The 27,160-nt window shown below is 34.9% G+C and overlaps 1 protein-coding gene across 2 annotated transcripts in view; it reads left to right on the forward strand.

The window, feature by feature from the left end:
* LOC122789276 overlaps positions 1-15,624 on the forward strand; it is a 389,942-nt gene extending 374,318 nt beyond the window's left edge. For both annotated transcript variants that reach the window (XM_044056578.1, XM_044056579.1), the window contains one exon: positions 11,338-15,624. In XM_044056578.1, the coding sequence (XP_043912513.1) occupies positions 11,338-11,592 (255 nt within the window). In that variant the 3' untranslated portion in view covers positions 11,593-15,624. The remainder of the gene's footprint in view (positions 1-11,337) is intronic.
* Positions 15,625-27,160: the final 11,536 nt, after the last annotated feature.

Consider the following 27,160-nt stretch of genomic DNA (forward strand, 5'->3'; position numbering starts at 1 on the left):
TGCTTTCTCATGTTGTTCTTCTCCCTTTGGTTTCTTCTTTTTTTTCCTCCCCCAGTTCATCCCTTCTGTCTTGTTATGTAAGGTTTCTTTTTTTCTCTGCAGTTGTGTTTAACTTGGTCAATGTGTTGCTTCATCAGTAGGGTGCATGATGTATTGTCTGCTGAAAGCATACTGCTTATTGCTTCCAGTAAATTCCTCTGGGCTTAGCAATTCATATAGCTTTATCTGCATTCTGCAAAAAAAAAGGGGGGGGGGCATTTTACTCATTGGCTTACAGTCAATGTGGGGTTGTCATTTTATAAGCAACTCCTTAGTGCCCAAAAAACTTTTTAAATTGTTGGCTGTTAAATGTTTTTTGTGAAGAGCTGGAACTGTTACATGTCGGGACATGGCAAGTACCCTTATTACCACTGGGAATCATAAGTGGTTATCATTAGTCATAGACATATCTTTCAACTAGGGTTGCCACCTTTTCAAATGGCCAAAGTGGGACAATTGTGGTACAAATATCCGATTTTGCAGGCCAAAACATACCCATGGCCAGTACAAAGGACAGAACTTCATTTTTTGCCTAAATAAAAGTTTATTCTTGCAGCATTTTAGCTGATTATTCTGTTTCTTATAACATTTAGATGTTTCAGATACAGAATAACTATTTTATGCAACTATTACATAAAATATAGGAAATAATTTTGCACTAAAATCTCAGGACATTTGCCATTTTTACAATTTTTTTGCAGGACACAACTACCCAAAGAGGGACTATCCCTCACAAAGTGGGACAGGTGGTAACCCTACTTTCAACTTCTCAGTACAAGAATTCTGGATAAAACAAAAACAAACGGGGACAAAGGCCGAACTTCTGTGTCAACTTTTAAATATTGTTCTTATAAATTTAGAAAGATGTTAAAGTAACAGGCTTTGCTTTAAACTGTATTTTTGGAATGATATTGAAACTTAAATGTTTAGTTATCATGGATTTGCCAGAAAAAAAAAAAAAAAAAAAATGTTATGAGGACTAGACCAAGAATATGAAGCAAAAGTTCTGGACAGTTGAGGGGCATACTAATAGAACTCTTTAGTATACACTGGCCCTTAGACATCTGTATACACTTTAGTCCGTGGTTCTCTGGAACATTCTGGCATCTATATTTTAACAATGTTTTTTTGTTTTCCTTTCAACTGACATGGTAAGCAGTTTGTTTTTGTTTCACATTGTCATAGTACCTCCAGTATGTACCTCATATTTCTCTATCATGTTCACACTGCCATCTGTCACATCATCTTTTTTTTTTTTGCCTATTTCCAGTTTGGTTCCTTTAGGGTAAACACTTTCTTTACCACTCAAAGCTTCTTTACTAGGTTAGAATTTGAGACAATAATCTTTTGCCTGTATCATGTGAAATGTTGCTGTTATTATTCCACATTTTAGCATGACCTCTTCTTAAAAAACTTAGTGTACTATATAAAATGTGTGTGTACTGTATGAAATGTATGTCTACTATATGAAATGTGTGTGTACTATATGAAATGTGTGTGTACTATATGAAATGTATGTCTACTATATGAAATGTGTGTGTACTATATGAAATGTGTGTGTACTATATGAAATGTATGTCTATTATATGAAATGTGTGTGTACTATATAAAATGTGTGTGTACTATATGAAATGTATGTCTACTATATGAAATGTGTGTGTACTATATAAAATGTGTGTGTACTATATGAAATGTATGTCTACTATATGAAATGTGTGTGTACTATATGAAATGTGTGTGTACTATATGAAATGTATGTCTATTATATGAAATGTGTGTGTACTATATAAAATGTGTGTGTACTGTATGAAATGTATGTCTACTATATGAAATGTGTGTGTACTATATGAAATGTGTGTGTACTATATGAAATGTATGTCTACTATATGAAATGTGTGTGTACTATATGAAATGTGTGTGTACTATATGAAATGTATGTCTATTATATGAAATGTGTGTGTACTATATAAAATGTGTGTGTACTGTATGAAATGTATGTCTACTATATGAAATGCGTGTGTACTATATGAAATGTGTGTGTACTATATGAAATGTATGTCTACTATATGAAATGTGTGTGTACTATATGAAATGTGTGTGTACTATATGAAATGTATGTCTACTATATGAAATGTATGTCTACTATATGAAACGTGTGTGTACTATATGAAACGTATGTGTAGAGTCTTCTACTGGTGTTATATGAAATGTATGTGTAGAGTCTTCTACTGGCTTTCTGCAATTCTGGCTTTGGATTTCAATTGTTTTTATATTTTTACTGACAATCCTAAGTGTGTTATTCTATTTACTTCTTTGCATAATAAGCTTACTGCTATTTATGGCTTTTGCAGTGTAGTTCATACTCATGTAGATGTGCTACTCTCTTTGTCACTGTATTCCTACTTTGTATCGCTTTCATCACTTTGTGTCATAGTTCTTTCATACAGTAGTATAGCTATGGTGTGGTAAAAGGAGCAACTGTCCTGGGTGCAAAGTGTTAGATGGTGCAATCTGATCAGCCATCCATCAACTCAGTCATTCCTAGCACACTACCAGCTTTTAAAAGACAGTTTTGTATTGCAGTCATACCTGATCACTGCAGCGCTCTGTTGGTCTAACAGTTTAAATGTAAAAAAATCCTTTTTTAACTAAAACCTGCAGTGCTCTGTGCAGAATATAAACTGTAGCAAACACTTGCTACATTATAAATGTACTTTTTTAACTAAAACCTGTGTGCTGTAGCCTTCTGTGCAAGATATATATTGTACATTTGCAACAAGCAGTTTGCTATGGTTTAAAAGAGAAAAATCTTTTTACTCTTAATGTATGGAAGGATTGTTGGAGCAGGGCACAAAAACAGACCTGAATGGCTGGAGCAGAAGGGGTGTCCTGTATCTGGCCGCCAGTAAAAGGGACATACTTTTTTTTATTTTCTCATCACTTGAAAAGCTTGTTGGAGGGTGGGGGGGGGGGGAGGGCATCACTTCTCATGAAGGTGTGATGCTAGTTCATAGTTCATGGGACTGGCACAGGGTGCTACTGGTTGAGCCTGCTATAGCATATGTTCTTCTATGTTCTCTTATTCACTTTCTCTTCTGTCTGTGAAATCTCTTTCAACTGCATCCTAGCTTCTGGATACTGGATAATTATTCAGATTCTTGCAGTCTGAAAGAAACCTCTATCATAGGTCTTTTGTTACACTTTCTACATTCTGTGGCAAGTACACTGGTTTCTCTTCTACCTGTGCCTCTCATTTCACTCTTTTCCATTAACTGTTTCTCTCTTTGCTTCTACTTTTTTAATTTCTTTGTCCTTACATTCTTCATGATTTTTTTTCTTCTGAAATGTCAAGGGGGACAGAGATATCTGTCAGCTTTTCTTGGGTATTTCCTGGATTAACTAGTGCTATCCTCCTTACCCTACCAGTGCTATATGGGTATAATAATTTATTTTGTTTCTCTGTTAATGTCTTTGAACTTTCAATTTCTAGTTACTAGAGAGAGGAAGGTAAAAGAAAGGCTTGATGTACATTAACCATCAAAATCTTATCTAATTTCTCAACTTCACATGTTTTCTTTTTCATATTTTCTGTACATTATTATATCCATTTTTATATATCAAAAACCGTCCCACGTATACTCATTTTGAATTTTTTCTCCAAAAATCGTTCTTTTTACAGTCCAAAACATAATGCTTTGTCACTGCTTCTTCATTACAGCTTTTTATATTTTCTCTCATCCATTGCTTTATACTTCATAATAGCTTTTACAGACAACTTATCCAATAATAATCTCCATAAATATATATATATATATATATATATATATATATATATATATATATATATATATATAAATCTGCAGCCTTATTTATATCTTCGTATTTTCCCCTTCTATTTTTATTACTTTTGTAACTTCATCCTTATGTTTTTTCCATACCTATATTAAATAATATTTCTCCATTATCATGTTATACCATTCCCTTTTATCTTTTTTAACTTTTTCATCTTATCACCAAATCCCTGTTTACATCATTTCCACATTTTATTTCTTTTTTTTCCCATCCCTCCATATTGCACATACATTATTTTTCCTACCAAACTACTTTCCTTCTCCTTTATTTATTTAATATACAAAAAGGTATATAGATGCCAAATTACATAACTGTTTTTTTTATTTAAACGTCCTTCTTTTTTATTATTTACAATTCCCAATTAAACTGGATTGAGTCTTAATCCCCAAATAAAACTGGAAAAAGTCTCTCTAAAGATTAATTTTCCATTTTTTTCAGGGACATATATAACCTCCTCAAATATCCCAACTTTCCCAGTATATATGTATTTAACAAACATCTTTTCATTTTAAGAGACAAAGAGAAAGTGTTCCACTAGCTAGCTAACTTCTTTATTTCATCCACTGTACCACTGTTTTTGCACCTTTGTGAAACCTGATTCCTAATTTGTTTATCTAATTTCTATTAAAGTACATTCCATTTATCTTTTTTATTTCATCAAACCCTTTACTTTTTGACCTATTTAACCCTAATTGAGCTTTACTAAACCCTCTTTCCATCTCTATCACACTTTTTCTCAACCATACTTCGTTTTTGTTACAATAACTAAATAGTTTGCACATGAAAGCCATACAGGCATTATCTTTTTTCATTTCTCATCCTGCTTTTCTCATTTTGCTGACACATATTTGTATTATTACATTCATTACTATCAAAAATAATCTGGTCTATATCCCTTCATCGAACTGTCACTTCAACAAATGGCATTTCATCAAAAGTGTCATTGATAGAATTCCCCTCATGTGGGGGACTGTGCCACCTCACACTCCCCACTAATTATATATACCAACTCTGAGATCATACTACAGTGGGGAAAGGGCAGATTTTCCGATCCTCACTCTACAGTGATCTCAGTATAAAGAGTACAATGAATGGCAAGTTTGATGTAATTGCACTGAAAATGCTGTTTGATGAACTGATTTTTTGATGAACTGATAGGGACCCAAAATAAACATACTCATTTGGCACCTCTGTTTTACACTGTTTTCAATCTGTATTTTCATTCCTAACCAACCACTTACTATAACCTTCATCCAAGACATCTCATAACACTTCTTTAATACGTTCATTATTTTTCTCCCAAACCATAATCCCCTAAAATATCCCACATTGCCTCATGACTTACTGACTGAAATGTTTTTGCTGTATCACTCACAACCAACATTGTATCTTTATTCTCCATTATAATAGCCTATATTACTTCTTTTATTATTACCTACATTCCCTTCACTTGTTTTCCATTTACTCCATATAACTCTTCCTCTGTTACTTCTTCCAAAGCAATTCCCATTCTTATTTGCATTATTTTCATAAATATGTTATAATCAGAATTCCCTTGTGTAACTGACTCCCAGTTCTTATTTTTGTTATCTTTCTTCTATATAAAGCTAATTACCCAGCACATAGCTTTTCATTTTCTATCCCTTCTATCAATTTATTCAGTATTTCCACAAATATTGCTTTTTCCCTTTCACTCATCCACTTACGATATCGATATCTTAAACCATCCAAGCCTCCTGCTGATTCTTCCTTTCTTTTTATAACCTTTTTCAATTCTTTCAGTTAGTTTCTTTCTTCTAATTACATTTTGCTTTATCCAAAAATGTCTTTACTTTCCACCTCCCTCTTCAGTGTCTTCCTTCTTATGCATCATTTCTACAAAATGTTCTACTCTTTCTCCATACTTGCTTCTTGTTTACATTTTACTGCCCCATTTTTATCTGACATTCCATTCATCTTACCTATTTTCCTACATGCGGTGAAACTTCTTCCTTCTTTCCCTTTAAAAGCACTTCTGTCTATACAACATTGTCTTATTTTTTCTTTATTTTTCTCATAGAATTTCTTTTCCATTTTTCCTACTCTATTATTTCTTTCTTCCACACCTTTCTCAAAGTATTCACATTTTTATATTCCACCTTACTTATTATTTCATACTCCTCCTTATTTCATAAGTCTTTTTATATTAATCTCTAGTCAGTACCCACCATTTTTCCCAGTTTTCATAAAATACTTGCATTGTCATATGCAACTTTCATACTCTACCTTGCTCTTTCAATTATTTCCTGTTACTTGCATACCCTGTTAAACATGTTATTCCTTTATGTTTGTTTATGCTTACTTCATTATCACTAAATACAGCCCATATTGCTCTGTGATCTGAAAATCTACTCCTTCTACCCCACCTGACACTTCCTTCATGCCTAATAATCTATCTCTGTTTTAAAATTTCCCCTTTTGTACTTCCACTTTCAACTTAAGTTTCCACATCATATCACTTCTTTTATGATCTTTACATCTTGTATTATTTTTTATCTTTCTTTTCTTACGTTACAGTTAAAGTGCCCAGTCATTGCTATTGACATGCTTACTGATATGACATTGTGGGGTATTGCCAGCTGTACCAGGAGAGGAGAGGCAGTGCCTGTGTGGCATATGCCAGCATGGCCAGCTGAAGTTTTGTAAATAATCTTATGTCATTTGACTGTCATGTTGATTTGCATAGATGCTTGTATTAAAAAATGTATTTGTAAAAGCTGCTTATGTTAAAAATGCTGCAACAGAATCTTAAAGGTTCTGAATGTGTATTGTGCTAGAGTCAGGTGACTAGATATGATGTCATTCTGTAACCAGTAGAAGGATGGAACTCTGGCAGCAACAGTTTGTTTATTTTTCTTTTTCTTTGGAACTTGATATAAAAGATCTATGTCAGTTATCATTTGTTCAGTAGTTGTTGAGTCATTGCAGTCATTGTGTAGTATCTTATCTTGCCTTGTGGAAGTAAGCATCTCAGCAGTACATCTTACCTTGCAATATTACGTGACTTAACTAGGGACAGTTTCTCTTTAGTTCAGTTAGGAATAATACAGTGAGATTAGTTTAGTTTCTTTTTTTCTGCATCTGTGAGATTCTATCCAACTGTGTTATTTTTATATTTCCTATGTCTGAAACTCTGTTGTTTATTGTAACTAAATATTAAGTATTCTCCTGTTTTCTATTTTGTTATCCATTATTAAATATTTTATACCTTTTTATTGTGGCTGGTCTCTTAGTGAATACTTTTGAGTACTTGAGCTTATTTTAGTGACACTGTGGCCACGTTAATAAGCCTTACTGCTTTGGTCACACTCTACTATTTATATCAGTAAATTTGGCACAGTATAATTGGTTACCCTTTGTAAGATCCTTAGAGTATCTGGCTGGTAGCAGCAATCTACCTCATAGTCTGGAGAGAGGGGACACAGATGGTAAATATGTGCCAGCCTTTCCCAGATGTGTGTGTGTGTGTGTGTGTGTGTGTGTGTGTGTGTGTGTGTGTGTGTGTGTGTGTGTGTGTGTGTGTGTGTGTGTGTGTGTGAAAAATTAGATATTTAAGTGTGTGCATGTCAGGTACTTAGAACTGGGACACAGTGCTCCAAAGTGAGTCTTGTTTTGGATATGAAGAGATAGACTCCAGTCCTGGTGGAGCATGTTCCCTGTGTGCTCTTAAGGGAAATTGTGCTTGATGCAGAGAGCTGCATTTGAAATGCTGAGTAAATCCATTCCTGTTTTTAGTGATCACCTCTCACTGGTGTCAGTGGTAAGTATTGAAACTCCTTGATTACTGGCATGGGGTAAAGAGGGGCTGTCACAACTATCACATTTTTTTAGTTCTTCAAACATTTCTTTTTCCTTCTGACATGTTTGTGTACACATATATTACTATTACCCTCTTGCATTTTAAATTTTTTTCTGAAGTCACATATCATCACCAATCCTGGTATCACAGCTGTTAACATCCAATATTTTTCTTCATCTTCTCTTATTAACACCACACCCTGTTAAATATTTTATATCCTACTGACCATATAATTTTCCCCATACAGATTTTTTTTTTACTTTTTCTTTCATAACACGCATTGTATCAAGTAAACATAATATAGTTTTAGTCCTTCTTGCACCATTTAATAACCATTAAACCCCTGATTTATTTTCTTATAATCTTCATATTTAGTCTTGAAATACCTAAATCATCCTTTTCCCTTTTTGCATCCTTTTCCCTCCTGTTCTTATTTTTTCTTTCTCCTTCTTGCATTCACTCCAGTAGATGTAATGTCTTTCTGCTCTTATTTTTCTCCTGTTTCTGAGTCACTATCATCTTCTTTTTTTGTTTCCTAACCCCTCAAATTTATTTTCTGTTTGTAGCCAAATTTCCTCTACCAGTATTCCTTTCCTTGGTGTTTTTCTACCCATGGAGTCATATTTCTGTCACTTACTTCTCACATCAGCCATTTCACTTTCTTGCTGAATATTGTTTTCTACATATTCTATTTCCCTTTCTCAAGTTCTTTTTTCATGTAACTTTTCTTTTTCAATTACTAGACATTCAAACCAAAAATGGTCAGACTCCCAACATTTCTACAACAAGGTTTACAGTTCCTAGCAGTATGATTTTGCCCCCACATTACCCACATCTTCTTTTTGTACATTCTTGAACGTTTTTCATCCCCCACCCCAAACAGAAGAAGGCCTTCAGTTTGTCTCAATACCTAAGAGTTGCTCTTTTCCATTCATTGTTATACTCCCTGAAATGCACTGTAATTTATATCATACATATCCATTGTAACCCACACTTCCTATGCTCTACCCTGACATTTGTGTTATCATACATTATCTTTATTTCACACACTTTATCACATTTTGTCAGAAAAAAATAAAGTTCAAACCCTTCCATTTCTAAAGACTGAATTGCACAGTCCATTTTCTGAAAAATAAAGTCTTTCCTAGGTGATATGTTATTTCCTTTTTTTAATATTTCACCCATAAACTTTTCTAGACCTGAAAAAGTTTCAAAAATTTCTTTACATAAGACTTTTTACCAAAAATATAAGAAAACTCTTGCATCTCTTAAAGTAAATCATACTGGCCATATAATATTGTCCACAATGTCATATCAGTCAATAGTAACACCAGTGTTAGTTATTATTCTCACCACCAACCTTTTCTTCTGACGCTGCCTTCTGCTCCTGACAAACACCTCTCTTCACTTTGCACACTGCTTCTTGTTCCTTGAGTTACAACACTTACAAATATAATTTTTCTTTGCTTCATTTTTCATCAACATTACACAACTACAGACTTGACTGCTGCTGTAACACTTGATCCGTCACAGTACTCCAGCTTGCCTCCTCTCCTTCATATGGTTCTCCTTCCTTCATTAAATTCTCCAACACTTCTGTATCAAGACCTCTTCTCTCCAACTCAGTAACCAGGATTTCATTTATCTCTGATTCTGTTTCCAAATATTCTCCAGCAGTAATGATTACTCCTTCCTCCATCTTGGAACTCCCCAAGAACTAGTGACAGCCTGCTGGCATCATCTGCTGCACAAAAGAGTAGAATAATTTCCCTGAAGCCCTGGCCAAAGTTGCCCTAGTAGTAGGAATACCTCCACAGGGTCTCTCCTGAAGACAGGCCAATAGTCTAGTGGGACTAGCCCGGTGAACAAAAGGATAAATAGCAATAAAAATAAAAAATAAAAAAATGCATTCTACTTCTCTTTCTGATTGCCTAGACAATACATGTTTAGGAATATAAGAATAATGGTAGGCAAGCAATCACAAGGATCATAATACCTGACCATACCTACCTGTAAGTAGACACACTTTAAAGTTTTTACCTCCCTCGCAAACTAAATAAGGTCACATACGATAACCCAGGTTAAGATTTGTCATGTCTTGATGATTGGATGGGTAGCCACAAATTTATAAGTTAGCTAGAGTATCATTTTGTTTGGCCCATTGGTTACTTTTCTGACACATAAATCAAGTTGTTAGAATATATGTATTTTATATTTGTCTATAAAGAAAAAAGTGTGTGATGTTTTGAGGTTTTAAACTGCATTGTTTCCTTAGAAAAGGAACATTTTATGAATGATAGCAAAAAAATGTAAAGCCAAGTCAGGGATATCCCTGAATTCAAGTTATAGCTTTAGAATGCAAAGTTAAAATTTTTTGCCACCCTAGGATAGAACTGTTAAATAATTTAATACATCTCTGCACTATCTTACTGCTATTGTACAATGCTTTTTTTAACAGTAATAAGAACATGTTGTAAAACAATATTTTTTGAAAAATGGAATACATTTGTTTAGTAAGTAGTGTTATTGATTCTCATAGCCAAGCTGAGTGTAAGTATAAAGAAAAAGGGGGAGCCCACCTATCCGTAAAATGAAGGGTTCATAGTATTCAAATATGTATAATAGAACAATATTACTGTTAATTGTTAATGGTTGGGTGTTAAAACTGAGAGAGCCTCTAAGGAGGTGAGTATGCACTTATAATCTCTTATTGCTGTTTTGAGGTAGCAGAAAGTATTAAATGACATCTCAACAAAAGTGAGTTGTAGGACTATAGGCATTCTGTTTCTTTATATCTTTCATTATATGCATTTTAGAATCATTTTAGCAGTGATCTTTAGATATACAAATGCTGTTATGAGTGTGGCATATGACATGTGGTTCTGTTATGGAACTATAACCTTGAATTTCAGAAAGCTAAGGAAATAAATGCCAAAAACTAATGTCTGATACACAGGACAAAAAAACTAAATTGCAAGTGTTTTTTGCAGGTGCCCCCAAATGTGGGGACAAGCCTCCCAAACCCCAAACCTATATACGCCAACTCTATTTGCAGTACCTTGAAGAGGGGAATAAATCTCATAAAACAAAAGAATTACTTCAGTTGCACTTGTAGCTGGCAGTGATTTCCTCTGGAACATAGCAATCAGTGTTACATTCCCTGACATCTTGTACTTCGGGCAATTTATGCTCAGGGAATTTCATCCAAGCTACCTGTAGCTATACCATGAAAGATGCACATGGGCATACTGCCAGAATCAAATGGAAATATATTTCACTTGAAGTGTTTGCTTTAATTTTTTTTTAGTTTCCTATGCAATTTCATGTAGCTAACATACTATAGACCATAACTGTGCACAGGAATTAGGGACAATGGGAATGAAATGATCATGGAATCATACTTCCTTTTTGTACATATTGCTTTTCAGATTATAAATATTTTTTATTAAATATTCTATATCCTAGAATATTTTTGGTAGAACTACATACATAATCTTGAACTGTAAATATCATCAATGAAAGTTACAGTCAGGCACTGTTTTCCTACTTTGGTATAATAGAATGAGGATATTTAAATATTACTCATGACAAATGTGTATGTTTTATAGGACTATTACAATATCAGCCTGGACACAGAAGAGCAATATTATGAGAACATCAATGCACATAACCAAAATCCTCACAAACAGCCAACCACTGAAAATAGAAGGGTGCAGGACTCACCAGATGAGGGCATCTATGAAACACAACTTCCAACACCTGAGGAGATCCACTCAGCAAGCATAAGTCATGCCCAGATGAATGATAAAGATGAAATATATGTAAACCATTCAGTTGTAAAAAAGTTTAACAGGCACTATTGACTCTTCTACCATATAGACTGCATTGCTTTAATGGAAATTTTGAAAAAGATTTATGGCAAACATTATGTTTTTGACCTGGTATTATTAAATTTCAAAGTATTATGTGCATTAAAGTTAGAGAAAGACACAAAAATCAAGAAAAACAATAATTTCTTAAAATATGAGTGCACAGTCAGCACAAGTGTTTGATCATGAATGCTTCGCATTGCTATGTTTTTTCATTGCTTTTAAAGCATAGCATTTGAAAAGTGGAAAACAGATAAGGATCCAGTATGTCAGTTTTCCTAGTCAAGGTTGCAGCACTATACATGGGAGAAAACAATCTATGTACTAAACACTGTATTAGATTTGTTGAGATTTATACCAGAGTTATGAATAGCAATGTAGTCACATTTGAAAAGTTAATGTCAAGTCCAGGACTCATTTGGCACTCTGATAGAGCACAAGTATATGAGTTTTTTTTACCTGTGAGGTGTCTGTTGCAGGTGATGCCATGCTAGTGGCTCACAGTACACCTGCTCTCTGCCATTTGCATGAAAAAGCGAGTGGTCTAACTTCAAATAGCCTTTTCTCCTATATCTACATAGCATCCCCAACATCCAGTCCTTTAAACCACATAGCCCTACCAGAACCTAGGACCTAAACCTAATACTCCCACCCAGTTCTGAACCCAGCTCCTCAGATCCTTACCCTAAACCTCAACTCCCTTTCCCTAACTCTAAAGACCATGATCATCCTCTAAACCTAAAACTCCAATCCTCTCCTTAAACATAAATTCTAAGATTGTTCCCCTAAACCTAAACTCCCATTCCACTCACTAAATTGAAAAGCCCAACCCTCTGTCTAACCCTAAATTTTCCAATTGCTCCCTAATCCTAAACAATCCCCTCCTACTCACTGATCCTAAACCCCTAATCCTGGTCCCTGTCCAGAGCTGCTTGCCTTAACTCAAGTTCAAGCATGAGCAGTGCTTACTCCCTTCGCCTGCCTCCCTGAACTTATATTTGAGTTTGAGCATGAGCAGCAGCCAAGCCAAGCTACAAGGTGCTCAAGTCCCTGGCTTCAAGGTAGTGTTTTTTCAAGCAACTGGGACTTGAGTGCCTGTAGTGAGCCCATCTGTGATCCACGTTTGAAGCCGCCACTCACTGCATAGTAGATAAAGTGAAGGACTTTAAACTCTTAAAGAGGATATGTTTTTTTTTTTTTGTTTTTTTAATTAGGTAGTGCTTGTTCACTTGCTGTATATATATATATATATATATATATATATATATATATATATATATATATAAAAGTATTATTTAAGGTTTTCTGGTAGTGTGATGCAAAAGAAGAAGGCAATGAAAGCCGAGTCAGTAGCTTAAGATTTTGTGAAATGCAAGCCCTCTACATATTTTATTCATACACTTTACATTATAATTTCACGGGCATACAAATATGCGAGTGCAACTCCAATTGATGCTCATCTCTTCATTTCACAAGGTCCTGCTAATTCTCTACAGAGAAAAAGCTATGACCTGTGATTTATTTTAGCTGGCACCTGCATGTGAGATGCTTTGTGCTGGTGCACTAAGAGATTACCACAAACTTACATTGGAAATATAAGTTAAAACAAAATAACAGAAAGTCCCAGACTTGGGGATTTAAAACTCTAAATTCTCTAAATTCTTCAGAGCCACAGCAAATGTAGACACCTAGCTGACAATCAAAAAAAAAAGTCTGCACCTGTTTTTTTACTCTTACATTTCTTTCTGTTATAATGGTGGTCATATGCACAAATAAGAATGAGGGCTTAATATTTATGGAATAATATTAGAATTCAGTATATGAAACTGTATCTAGACATATTAGAGAAAATACATGATTTCTGTTCAAACCTGAATGGAACAGTGCAAGCCATTAGCCTGGATTAGTGAAGTTTCTCCTCATGGCATACATGAAGACAGGTGTGCTATCCCACTTTTGTAAATTTCCAGATACTCCCCAGTACCTAACTCTGTTCCTCATATTACTAAGATCCAGTGTGTCATACAGTCCAGAGGTTGTGCTCTGCTCCACATAAACTATTTGCTTTTACTATTATTACTTCCTGCCATGATCTACTCTATTAACTCCTTCACTGATATGGGTGGGTCACATTCTCACACATGGGCAAGGATATAGCGTACAAGTAAGGCCTGTTAAAAAAAATCTGTTTTTATTATTTCTCCTATAATTATTGCTTAATGGTCACTTTATGTTGGGAAGGAGTCATAAGGTCAATGACTGCAGAACCTCTGTCCACTTTGCTCATCTGTTTCTTGCTGCTATCTCTCTATTGTGTTTGTAGCAATATGATGCTGATATGAATATTTCTATTCAATTCAGAGTTAAACTTTGTATCTTATTTTGTTATCCTACCATGCTTACTGTCAAAACTAATTTTTCACTAGTATTCATTTCATGTATACTGATGCAAAGCATTTCTGCAACCGTGACATTTGAAAATTTGAAAATAGAGCTTGCTAAAAGTAACGGAGTTTGTATGCTTTTTAGGGTCCTTTAGAGGTCATGAGTCCTACCTCTCTTAATCTTCAAAACTACAACAAATGGAAGATAGTTATTACAGAAATATTAGAAAGTTACATTGTGTGTTTCTTTTGGAATAGAACATTTTTCATGGACTTGATGATAATTGTTTATCCTTTTAAAAGGGTCATGCTAATTATTTCCACCAGTTGAAGGACCAGGAAAAACTGTATATGATGATTTTGGAAGCATTTGCAGCATGAGAGCTGACAGCAAACTGCATGCAATTTATTTTCCACTGCTAAGCTTGTGTTCTCATTATGATTCCATTCTGAGCTCACCAACAAGAAAATAAGACAAGTGTCTTCAGTAGGAGCAGGTCCAGTTTTTGTCTTCTGTCTTGTAAATCGACACACAAGACACATGGCATCCTATTTGTATTGCATCTAGCCTTAACTGGCTTAGGGTGTGAAACATTCAATGATATTATGAAGGGCCTTAAGAGTGCTATATAAAAGCACTGTTAGCACAGCAGTGTCAGCAGCAAAAGACAGACATTGCCCTTTATAGCCTTTTTGCCATTACTTTGTGCTTCCTCTTTGTAGATGTTTTAACATAGGTCCTCAGGGCTCCCTCATCTCATTTACTGCGTTTTCCTTAGAATGCCAAGTTCAAGGGTTGCTTACCCCCACCCCCTTCATTTGAATTCTTCTAAGGGGTGGAGCTGTTGCTAGGCTATTGTTCTTTTTTAATCTTTTGGTGTCATGGGGATTGAACAGAAGCAACAAAGAAAGTTAAAATAACAAGATGCATACCAATGAGCCCTTGCTCCTGCCAGCTAATTTCTCACACATTTAATAGACGTATTACCTTATAACACATGGTATATCACAAAGAAGACATGACATTAACGTAATGCAGTTCTTCCATTTCCCACGGGAATGTGGACATTAAGTATCTAGATTAGTAAGAGCACCTAGTTGTTTCTGTCCATGAGTCAGGAAGGATGATTCTTTAACACCTATGAAACATACTAAGAAACCACTTGTTTTATACTTAAATGTAGCAGCATTTCAAAGGTATGAAATAATGAAAAGTAATAAAGAGAATAGCAGTTGTATTGGGAGAAAGGGGATGGAAAGAAAAACAGCATCTAGTTAAAACCATTTTGGCCATTCTTTTTCCTAGCTAAGTAAACAATGCTTTTTATTCTAAATACATTATTATATAAACCAACATGATTCTGAAAGGAAAGCTGCACCCTCTATTCAAAGTTTTAATTGAGACCATAAAATCCAAATGTTTGTAACTGTGAACAAGTTAATATGGTTTGTTTTCTTTTATATAAATGTAAGTTTGCCAATGTCACAAGTGATAATTTAATAAAGGTGTTTAAAAAAAGACTTGTAAATCCAGTAACATATAGACTCTAAATGTTTTTCATACTCATGAGCAGACTGATGTAAATTTTAATACATACTAAGTTAAAATAAAATATGTTAGGGTACTCACTAGTCATCTAAACAAAATGAAGGCAGTGTGTGTTCTTTAAATGCTGCAAATTTACTTGAAAGCTAAAATCATTTTAAGTCTTTGTAAAATCAGAGATGTAAATTGCATAGTGCAGTCTGTTTGGTTGGACGACACCTTACGGATCATATGAATAGATTCTGTGGAAAAGAGAGACTTCTCTAAAAAAAGAAAAAAATAGGAACTACACTGTTACACTATATATGCTATACTCATATCTCTTAGCTGTCTCTGATTTTCAGGGACATCCTTGATTTTGACTCAACTGTTAGTTTTGTCCCACTTAATCCCTCCTAAAACTGTTGACTTTATGAGAAAAGATCATGACTTAATAAATAATAACAATAATTAGAGTTAAAGACAACTTTTACTTCAGAATATCGATATTATTTATGGATTTATCCCTGATTCTCTTGAGATTTGTGCCTGATTCCTTGAGAGCTATGACTGTACTGTGTGGTAACGTTTCTGCACTAGGGCAGAGGACAGACATATTTTCATGGATAATGTAAAACACTAATCAGCTAACAAAAGAAAAAGTGCCACAAATGAATTGCTTAGCTTGCTTATATGTATTGCTAGCTCATTATGCATTGGGAATCACTTCTTAAAGTCCTGCTACCCCTTCTGTACCCATTTTATCACCTCATTCCACTTTTATATACCATAATCATTTGTTTTTTTATCTGTATGACATTTTACATGAGACCACATCAGCTAGGTATACTCTTTGTATTCTACTGAGTACATTTTGTTCTGAGCATCATATCACCTTGGCTTTTTTCAGCTTATATTATGTCTACAACTGTCTAAATGAATTCCTTTAACAACAGGTACAATATTGCTAATCTAAAAACAATATTTTAATAGTTTTAGGGGGAACAGCTGAAAATGTTACTTACCTTTACTACATGCTGGGGGCAGCATTTTGAGAGATGTGCCCATTTTTAACTAACAGGTGTCCAAGGGTTAGGATTAAAGGTTTGTGAGTAGAAAATTGAATTTGCTTGCTACACCCCTGCTATCCACAATTTCCTCAGAAAAGTAATCCTTCCCACTTTCTCTTGAATCTGCCCACCTATTCAAATTGGACGGAATTATTTTCCAATCAAGAGCCACATAGGACCCCTGCAAAGAGTGCCGACAAGAGCAACTATGTTGTCCCAGGGGATGAAAGGGGTCTATAATGAGGGAGGGTTGCTGAAAGAAAGGAAAACATAGTTGCTCTTGTCGGCACTCTTTGCAGGGGTCCTATGTGGCTCTTCACATATAGCCTCCAGAACCAGATGAATTACTATGGGCATGTGCTTGCCTAGATCCATTTTCTTTTTTTTATTTACTTATTTATTTATTTATTTTTTTGAGAAAATGATGTAGTCTAGAAGCTGTCTGCCAAATATCACAAAAAAGTGAAACGTAACTGAGGAAATATTTTGAAGGCATAGTAGATGACACCATTTCACCAGTTCCACTTTAAATAATGATGCAATAGCTTTACATGGGTTTTCCTACACTTCCCAAGCCCTAGCTTGCTGCGGATCCATTCTCTGAGCCCCAATTTCATGATGCTGAATTTGCCAATAACTGTGCAAGATAGGAAATTATTGCTGATGTAGTTTTGAAGTATGTGCTGAAAACAATTTCTTTATCTTGCAAGATTTCTTCTTTCTTTGTGTTTGTGTAACCATGGAGCTGGAATATATAAATTCAAGGAGTGTGGTAGGTTGCCCCCCATGTGAGGGATGCAAGGGGGCTCATTCCCCTGCAAAAAAAAATGCTTATTTTTGAGTTTCTTTGGTGGAATGGAACCAAAACAGTCGGACTCAGGAAGGTGAGTCATCTCTGAGTTAAACCGTGGGGATTAGAAGGTGAGGCTTTTGCACCTTTACAACTCATAACATTACACTCTTATTTATGTCAGTTTATTGTTTCAGTTTATTCTAATTGCTGCTTATATACATGCAGAAGCAAGCAGCTCCTGACAGAAAAAGATCTTTAAACCAGCATACCCTGACTATTTATTTTCCTGTATATTGAGCACCTATGTCGTAAAAGTGCGAGCGCGCGCACGCACACACACACACACACACACACACACACACACACACACACACACACACACAAAAAAAGGCCAGTTCTCGGAATCAAACAATAGAGATAATAATGAATGCAAAATATTCCTCTTTTGTACCTCTCCTGAGCATGATTTTAGACAAGACTGAGGTTTAACCTCTGAAAAATACATTTCTATTCAGCTGATTCAATATGCATGACACTGTCCAGTATCTATGTATGCACAGCACAGCTGAAGCAGTTGTTTGACTGTGTATTTTGCTTACTCGTTATCACTGGACAATTTCCTTTTTACTGTGGCAATTCTAATACACTGTTGCATCCTCCTGTATGAAACTTAATGATCATGAAAATGTATTAGGTCATCTCCTAGTCAGCACTAAATATGGCCTGATTTGACTCCCTTCTAAACCGTTTCAGTCCCTGCCTATTCTTTGGCCACATGCCAGACTCTTGGTGAATGGTTGTGGTGGTAGCCACTCCCCCAACTCCTACCCCCCACCCAAACAAGGATGGCCCTACTAACAACCCTGGGAACTATAGGGCAATTAGCCACACCAATACTATTGTAAAGTGGACCATATTACAATGCATTTCATAAACCAAGGTTTTAACAGCTTACAAGCTTGTGACCCAAGTCAATTCAGCTGTGTAAAGGATAGGACCTATGTACTAAATCTTGTGAACTTCTTTGAGAAGGTGACTGAAGCTCTTTATGGTGGGAAACCCAAGCACACTGCTTACCTTGACCTAGGTAATTCCTTTGATAGTATTTCACACTCTGGTATAATTGACAAATTCACCTGTTGGCTTATTATTGACTTCTATGTTTAGGGTAGTTATTGATGTGTTTAAATTAATTTAATGAATTACTTCTTTTTGTGAGTAAATAAAATATATTTTTCTGAAACCACACAAAAGACCAGTGAAAACAGCTCTACTTTCCAAAATAAGAATTTAATAAAAACCTTTTAGTTGTCTCTCCTCTCCTAGCGCCTCGGCTGCAAGCCTTTACAGAGTAAAAAAGTGAAGCTCACTCACACAGTCCTTTTATACAGCTGCCATATCAATTAACAATCCATTACATAATAAAATCAGTTCCTAATTGTTAAGCTAACAATTAACCCATGAAATTCTGCCAATTGCACTCTTTATTCATTCCTAAAGGCTTGCAAAGTTTCATATTTCATTATTAAAATTGCTTCCTTTCTTCTTAAAATCTTTTTCAATACATTTTCATCTCCATGTCTGTTGTATACTTGTTCCAAAATTGTGACTTTCATATTGTCTATTATACCCCCATGTTCTAAATAAAAATGTTCTGCCACTGGGCTGCTCATCTTCCTATTTTTAACATCCCTAACATGTTCTTTTATTCTCTCAGCCAGACTTCTTTTAGTTTCCCCAATATAGCCTTTGCCACAAAAGCATTTTATAAGATATATAATCCCCCTGCTAGTGCAGTTAAATGTTCCTATAGTATTAAAACTTTTCCCTTTAATATCTTCAGCTTCTCTGATTATGTAAGGGCATATTGCACACTTTCCACAAGGGAAAGTTCCCTTCCTTGTTATTGCACATGCTAGCTTCTGTGTTGGTCTCTCAAACCTGCCTCTTACTAAAAAATCCTTCAAACTTCTCCCTCTCTGGAAAGAAATAGTAAGCTCGACATTCACCAAAGAAGGTACCTCCCTTCTTGTCTTGTTCCAACTATTTTTTATCATTTCATTAAATACTTTAGAAAAAATAGTATATTTTGTGACAAAAAACATTTTTGAACATTCTCCCTTGTAATTTGTAACTACATGCTGACTATTTTTGTCCTTGTTCCCATAATCTTGTTTTTTGCTACTTTTTCCAAATACTTTATTATAACTTAGTTTCACTTGATTTGGGTCATAACCTCTCTCCATGAATTTATTGCAAACCTTGTCACACTCTACTTCTGCTTCCCTAACATTGGTACATAGCCTTTTGACTCTTAACATTTCCCCATATGGGATAGATTTCAATGTATGTTCTGGGTGGCAGCTAGTAGCATGTACCATCCTACTCATTTGTTCGAACTTCCTATATATTTTAGCTTGAATTTTTGCCTACTTGCCCCTTCAAATTTATGTCCAAATAATTGATTTCTTCTCCCATATGGATATCATCAAATTTGATTTTATATTCATTGTTGTTCAGATATTGTATAAATACCTTAGCTTCCTCTCTATCACCCTTACAAATAAAAATCAAATCGTCGATAAAACGAAAATATTGTATTACATGACCCCTGAAAAAACTATTTCTATAGACATGTTCCAACTCAAACAGTCCCATGAACAAATTGGCATACGCTGGGGTGAAGGCTGCCCCCATTGCAGTTCCCATTTTTTGTTTATATAATGTCCCATCAAATTCAAAATGTTGTTAACTAAACAAAAATTTAATAACTCCATTATATACTGAGTCCTTGGTGACTCATTCAAAAATATTGCACAGCCCTCAAACCCAGTTCATGGGTAATACTGGTATAAAGACTAACTACATCCACTGTGATGAAAAACATGTCTTTTGTCCAGACTGTCTGTTTTATTTTATCCAGTAAATCATATGAATCCTTAATATATGATGTTAACTTGGTTACCGCTCCTATTAATATTTCATGCAAAAGACTAGCCACCTTATGTGTAAAGGAACCCTTTGCTGATACTATAGGGCCTGGGGATGGAAAAAGTTTTTATGCAGTTTTGGGACACAAAAAAATGTTGCTATATTACTATTTTTTATATACAGTTTATTGTTTATGTCCCTAGCTGTAAAATAGCATAACCTTTCCTCTTTCCTTAACAATTTATATAGTTCCTCTTGTGCCTGTTTAAGAATATTTTCCTGCACTTTACCATAAACTCCTTCATTCTTCAAATGTTCTAAACACATGTTATAATAGTCCTGTGCATTCAGTATGACTAACTTGCCCCCCATGTCTGATGGTTTAAACACTATATTTCTGTTCTGACTCATATCCTGTAATTTACACCATTCTTCCTTATTCAAGTTGTAACTCCTATTTTTCTTAATAATAGGTTTTAGTTCTCTCTCCACAAAAAACTGTGTCACATTACTAAAGCGTTGTATATGTGCATTTTTACTAGTTGTGCAAAATGTATTATTTGCTTTAATCTTACTAAGGTCAAACAATGTATAAGCATTGCTTTCTGTTTCAGACTCACATGTGAAATAGTTGTCCTCACTTGTTACTGAATCGCTTGAACTTTCTAAACAATCATCTTCCTTTTTTTGATTAAAGAAATATTCTTTTAAATACATTTTCCTTACCAGCTCTAGAATTTCTCCCTTAACTTCATAGAGTCTAGGTAACACTGTGGGTATGAATTTCAGTCCTTTCTCTAGGACATTCATTTCCACTGTGTTAAATTCATATTCAGACAGGTTAATAACATATTCATTTGTATTAGGTAACAGTACCTTATTTATTTGTTCATTTACTTTTCTTTTTATAATGTCCATCTCCGGGTCCCTGGTCTGGTCGTATGCCTGCCATCCTCGTTATGCGGTTGACACTGCCACCGTCGGTTCTATTGGAGTTTGAAAAGTATTCGAAAGGTTCTTTCATCTTCTGCCGACTGCAGAACTGGAAACTCCTCTTCCTCCTCGACTGAAGATGCTCCACTCTCCCCCGACATAAAACTCTTGTTCCCCTGTGCCCCGGAAGTGATGTCATCCCTCTTGAAACTAACGTTCCGCCTCTTGTTGTGCTGGTTGGTGGTGAACAGGAAAGCCCTTTCCTGTTCATAATCATGAATGTCCCTTTGCAGCTTGTGTGTCTTCCGCTGCAATAATTCTTTTTCATAGGATTCCAACTTCATATTAGTATCATTCAAGAATGTTTCAAGCACTTTGCTAGATGAAGTTTTAATAATTTCTTCACATAAATGTTTAGTTTCCTTCTGTAATTTTTCCCTCTTTACTCTATCTCTCTCCACCAATATATTTACCCATTCAATGCTGCTGCGATGAGCAGCAGCTACCCATCTCTCTTGAAAATGGGTCTCCAGTTCTTCAGAGGGTATAAATGGTAAAGATGGATTCTTGAGTGCTCTTAAACCTCTTGGTGTTATATCTAGCTCCAAATATCTCTGGAGACTATTGATATTATAAAATACAGAAGTCTCTTTAAAAATAATTCTCTCTAGCTGAGAGCACAAATCTTGCACTGCTGGCGTAGTTAATGGATCTTTCTTTTACCTATTTTGGCAAAGGGTTGTTGATAACACGCTGTCTTGAATTCTCCCATCTTTTAAATGCACTTGGCATCACAACATTGGATGTATCTGCATTGTTGGTTCTTTGTCCACAAATAATACTCTCTCCTCCTTCTGTCCTTGACACACTGTTATTGCTTTCCACGTCTTCACTGCTGAAATCCATATTAATTTCTCGAAAAATTCGAGGAAAGGAGCACAGAATTTCACTGGTCATGGATAAAATAACCACTATCCAAAAGCAAATTGTTCTGAAACCACACAAAAGACCAGTGAAAACAGCTCTACTTTCCAAAATAAGAATTTAATAAAAACCTTTTAGTTGTCTCTCCTCTCCTAGCGCCTCGGCTGCAAGCCTTTACAGAGTAAAAAAGTGAAGCTCACTCACACAGTCCTTTTATACAGCTGCCATATCAATTAACAATTCATTACATAATAAAATCAGTTCCTAATTGTTAAGCTAACAATTAACCCATGAAATTCTGCCAATTGCACTCTTTATTCATTCCTAAAGGCTGCTAAGTTTCATATTTCATTATTAAAATTGCTTCCTTTCTTCTTAAAATCTTTTTCAATACATTTTCATCTCCATGTCTGTTGTATACTTGTTCCAAAATTGTGACTTTCATATTGTCTATTATACCCCCATGTTCTAAATGAAAATGTTCTGCCACTGGGCTGCTCATCTTCCTATTTTTAACATCCCTAACATGTTCTTTTATTCTCTCAGCCAGACTTCTTTTAGTTTCCCCAATATAGCCTTTGCCACAAAAGCATTTTATAAGATATATAATTCCCCTGCTAGTGCAGTTAAATGTTCCTATAGTATTAAAACTTTTCCCCTTAATATCTTCAGCTTCTCTGATTATGTAAGGGCATATTGCACACTTTCCACAAGGGAAAGTTCCCTTCCTTGTTATTGCACATGCTAGCTTCTGTGTTGGTCTCTCAAACCTGTCTCTTACTAAAAAATCCTTCAAACTTCTCCCTCTCTGGAAAGAAATAGTAAGCTCGACATTCACCAAAGAAGGTACCTCCCTTCTTGTCTTGTTCCAACTATTTTTTATCATTTCATTAAATACTTTAGAAAAAATAGTATATTTTGTGACAAAAACATTTTTGAACATTCTCCCTTGTAATTTGTAACTACATGCTGACTATTTTGTCCTTGTTCCCATAATCTTGTTTTTGCTACTTTTTCCAAATACTTTATTATAACTTAGTTTCACTTGATTTGGGTCATAACCTCTCTCCATGAATTTATTGCAAACCTTGTCACACTCTACTTCTGCTTCCCTAACATTGGTACATAGCCTTTTGACTCTTAACATTTCCCCATATGGGATAGATATCAATGTATGTTCTGGGTGGCAGCTAGTAGCATGTACCATCCTACTCATTTGTTCGAACTTCCTATATATTTTAGCTTGAATTTTTTTGCCTACTTGCCCCTTCAAATTTATGTCCAAATAATTGATTTCTTCTCCCATATGGATATCATCAAATTTGATTTTATATTCATTGTTGTTCAGATATTGTATAAATACCTTAGCTTCCTCTCTATCACCCTTACAAATAAAAATCAAATCGTCGATAAAACGAAAATATTGTATTACATGACCCCTGAAAAAACTATTTCTATAGACATGTTCCAACTCAAACAGTCCCATGAACAAATTGGCATACGCTGGGGCGAAGGCTGCCCCTATTGCAGTTCCCATTTTTTGTTTATATAATGTCCCATCAAATTCAAAAATGTTGTTAACTAAACAAAAATTTAATAACTCCATTATATACTGAGTCCTTGGTGACTCTTTCAAAAAATATTGCACAGCCCTCAAACCCAGTTCATGGGTAATACTGGTATAAAGACTAACTACATCCACTGTGATAAAAACATGTCTTTTGTCCAGACTGTCTGTTTTATTTTATCCAGTAAATCATATGAATCCTTAATATATGATGTTAACTTGATTACCTCTCCTATTAATATTTCATGCAAAAGACTAGCCACCTTATGTGTAAAGGAACCCTTTGCTGATACTATAGGGCGGCCTGGGGGATGGAAAAAGTTTTTATGCAGTTTTGGGACACAAAAAAATTTTGCTATATTACTATTTTTTATATACAGTTTATTGTTTATGTCCCTAGCTGTAAAATAGCATAACCTTTCCCCTTTCCTTAACAATTTATATAGTTCCTCTTGTGCCTGTTTAAGAATATTGTGACCCAAGTCAATTCAGCTGTGTAAAGGATAGGACCTATGTACTAAATCTTGTGAACTTCTTTGAGAAGGTGACTGAAGCTCTTTATGGTGGGAAACCCAAGGACACTGCTTACCTTGACCTAGGTAATTCCTTTGATAGTATTTCACACTCTGGTATAATTGACAAATTCACCTGTTGGCTTATTATTGACTTCTATGTTTAGGGTAGTTATTGATGTGTTTAAATTAATTTAATGAATTGCTTCTTTTTGTGAGTAAATAAAATATATTTATTCAATCTATTGTAAGTTATTTTTTTATCTCTGTCAAGGTTTCTTTGGTTAAGAAACTAGGGAATGCAGTCATTTTTTTTAATATTTCTATCTGCTAAACAATTATATGTGTTTAAAACTGAGTTTATTTTTTTCTTTTTTTTCTTTTGATTAAACAAAATGATTTAAGTTAACTCTCTTGTATTTATCTGATGCAAAACTAAGCTGCCTTATATCAGTGCCTGTATGGCTTCTAAACAACACCAATTCAAGAAAACACAAAAGGGCAGCAGACTGTCATATGGAAATGCTTTATTAAAGTATATATAAATAGAGCAGTAACAAACCAGTTTCAGCTAAACAAGTTAAGTAGCCTTCATCAGTGTTAAATCAAAAGCCATTAAAATCCATTGCTCTTATATACTACCGGGTAGAAACAAAATTCATGCTCATTGGTTGTTCATAAATTTTCATTAAGCCCCGGTGGGAATAAACCACCCAACTTAATAATCCAGATATTTTCTTTTGTATTTAATATTGAGTACCACCCAGCATTATTTGTTCTATTCTCCACAATCCTGTCTATAATAATGAATCTAAAACTAGCTTCTAGACCCTTGAGATTACGCATATCTGACAATTGCAGTGACATTAGGACCAAGAAACCATGTAATGCTTTGTATAAACACTCAATGGCACACAAGAATGCAAGTTTTAGTTTCACTAATCCCAAGATGGTTCCTTCAAAGCACTTTTCATGCTTTGCAGTGATTGGTAGTATCTAGAAAAGCTAAAAAAATAATGTCGCCATGCTCTTCTTTCTCCAGGAACAAAGTGGAAACACTAATCCCAAGCAGCTTTCTGTGAAGTGTTGTGTAGGCTTTATGTAGTTTATAGTCTTGCCCAGATCTTTGTTATTTTAAAAATTGAATAGAAGAAAAATTGAGAGAAGATATGAAAGTGAGAATAATTGAAGTTTTATCAGTCTAAGGGGATATCCTCGGAGTTTGTATTACTCGTTTTGCCACTTACACTTCTACAGTAATGATTGTGCTTCTACAAATGTGAACACGTGTTTGTACTGTGAGTTTATATAAGTTGAATTTGTCAAATTGCTCAGGATTCAGTGATTAGAAAGTAGAAGGTAACTTTCCAGAACTCTTGTGGAGGTAATTAATTTAAAATAATCATAATCTTTCTGAATACATATATTTTCAGTTCTGTAAAGGCCTCTGTAAGTCTGAAAAATCTTTAAAACTCTTAAAAATGCCCCTTATGAATATGATTCCTAGCATGATATGATTAGGCACTGTTATAAGACCAGAAATTATTCACCACTGCTAATTTTGGTTACATTTCTGATGATATTTTACAAACCTGCTTGCATAATAAAATAATCCAAAATTTATGTCTTTGAAATCACATTTATAATCAAAAGTTAAGAAGGGTGTAAAATGTTTTAATACCTGTATATACTGTTCCCAAAGTTGTTAACCACCCTGCCATAGAAAATAGCAGTCATCATTGTATCTGTATTAGTGAGGAGGCAAAAGATCTTAGGTTCATTAGTATCATATCTAACAGTATTACTATCCCTTACTGGATTTTATATTGTTTGTTCCAAACTGTTTTGATCTACATATTTAATATTTGTGCATATTAATTTATTACTGAATAGTTTACCAATGAAAGTCTGGGTAGTTAAAATCCTCCATAATGATCATATTTTTTACTTTTTTCACATCCTGGATTTTTGTCAGGAAATCTACATGCTCTGTTAAGGGCAGTGTGTAGCACTTTCTTATAATATAGCCAATACCACATATCCTGAATATATTATAAGAAACTCCTACAGACTAAACTTGGAACTCCTTCACAAAGTAATCCTTGCTTTCATGGACATTCTCCTGTATATTTAAATGTCTCACAAATAAGTATCCAGAATTATGGGATAATTTATGCAAAGTGTATTCAGCCAACATAACAGAAGGTTAGTGTTATTTATTCAACTATGCATGAAACTTTGTAATGTAAAAATTCAGTTGTCATTCAGAGGAAACTTTTTCCTAAACAGAAAAAAAAGGAATGGGATACAATAAAGTATCCGAGGAATATTCATACTTGACTACAATAGGAGGATTCATAGGTTCATAGGTTCATGGGTTGGTACTAGGCTATCAGCCCTAGGGCCTATACAAGCCTAGTCATAACAATTCCCTGGATATTTCTTCCCACAGTATTTACTTCCCTGTACCCTTGTCTAGCTGTGCGATTGACGTGATCCCCGGGGTGAATTTCCTATCTCCGATCCAATCATCAAGGTTCCTTTTGAAGAGGGCCAAAGAGGTGCTCTGCTTGACATGTATGGGCAGTCTATTCTAGAGTCTGGGGAGTCTCTGGGTCAGGAACCTATCCCTCCAGCATGTTTTGTTCATTGTGATGACAAAGTTTAGATCCCTAGAGCGTGTGTCTCTGAGGGATTGGGATTTCTTTAAGTGTAGCATGTCCAACAGCTCTGGGTTTGACATGGCCTTGTTTGTTAAGCAGAGATCGCATCTGATTAGACGATATGTGACACAGTATAGGTGGAGTTCTTTTAGACAGTCAGCATAGGGCATCTGCTTTAGGCCTGTGATTCTTTTAGTGAGGTATTTCTGTGGCCTTTCCAGTTGTTGCAGATGTCTTGAGAGGTAAATACCAAATGGGCA

Source organism: Protopterus annectens, chromosome 14.part0 (assembly GCF_019279795.1).
Source record: "Protopterus annectens isolate FY-2018-M chromosome 14.part0, PAN1.0, whole genome shotgun sequence".
NCBI classification, from domain to species: Eukaryota; Metazoa; Chordata; order Ceratodontiformes; family Protopteridae; genus Protopterus; species Protopterus annectens.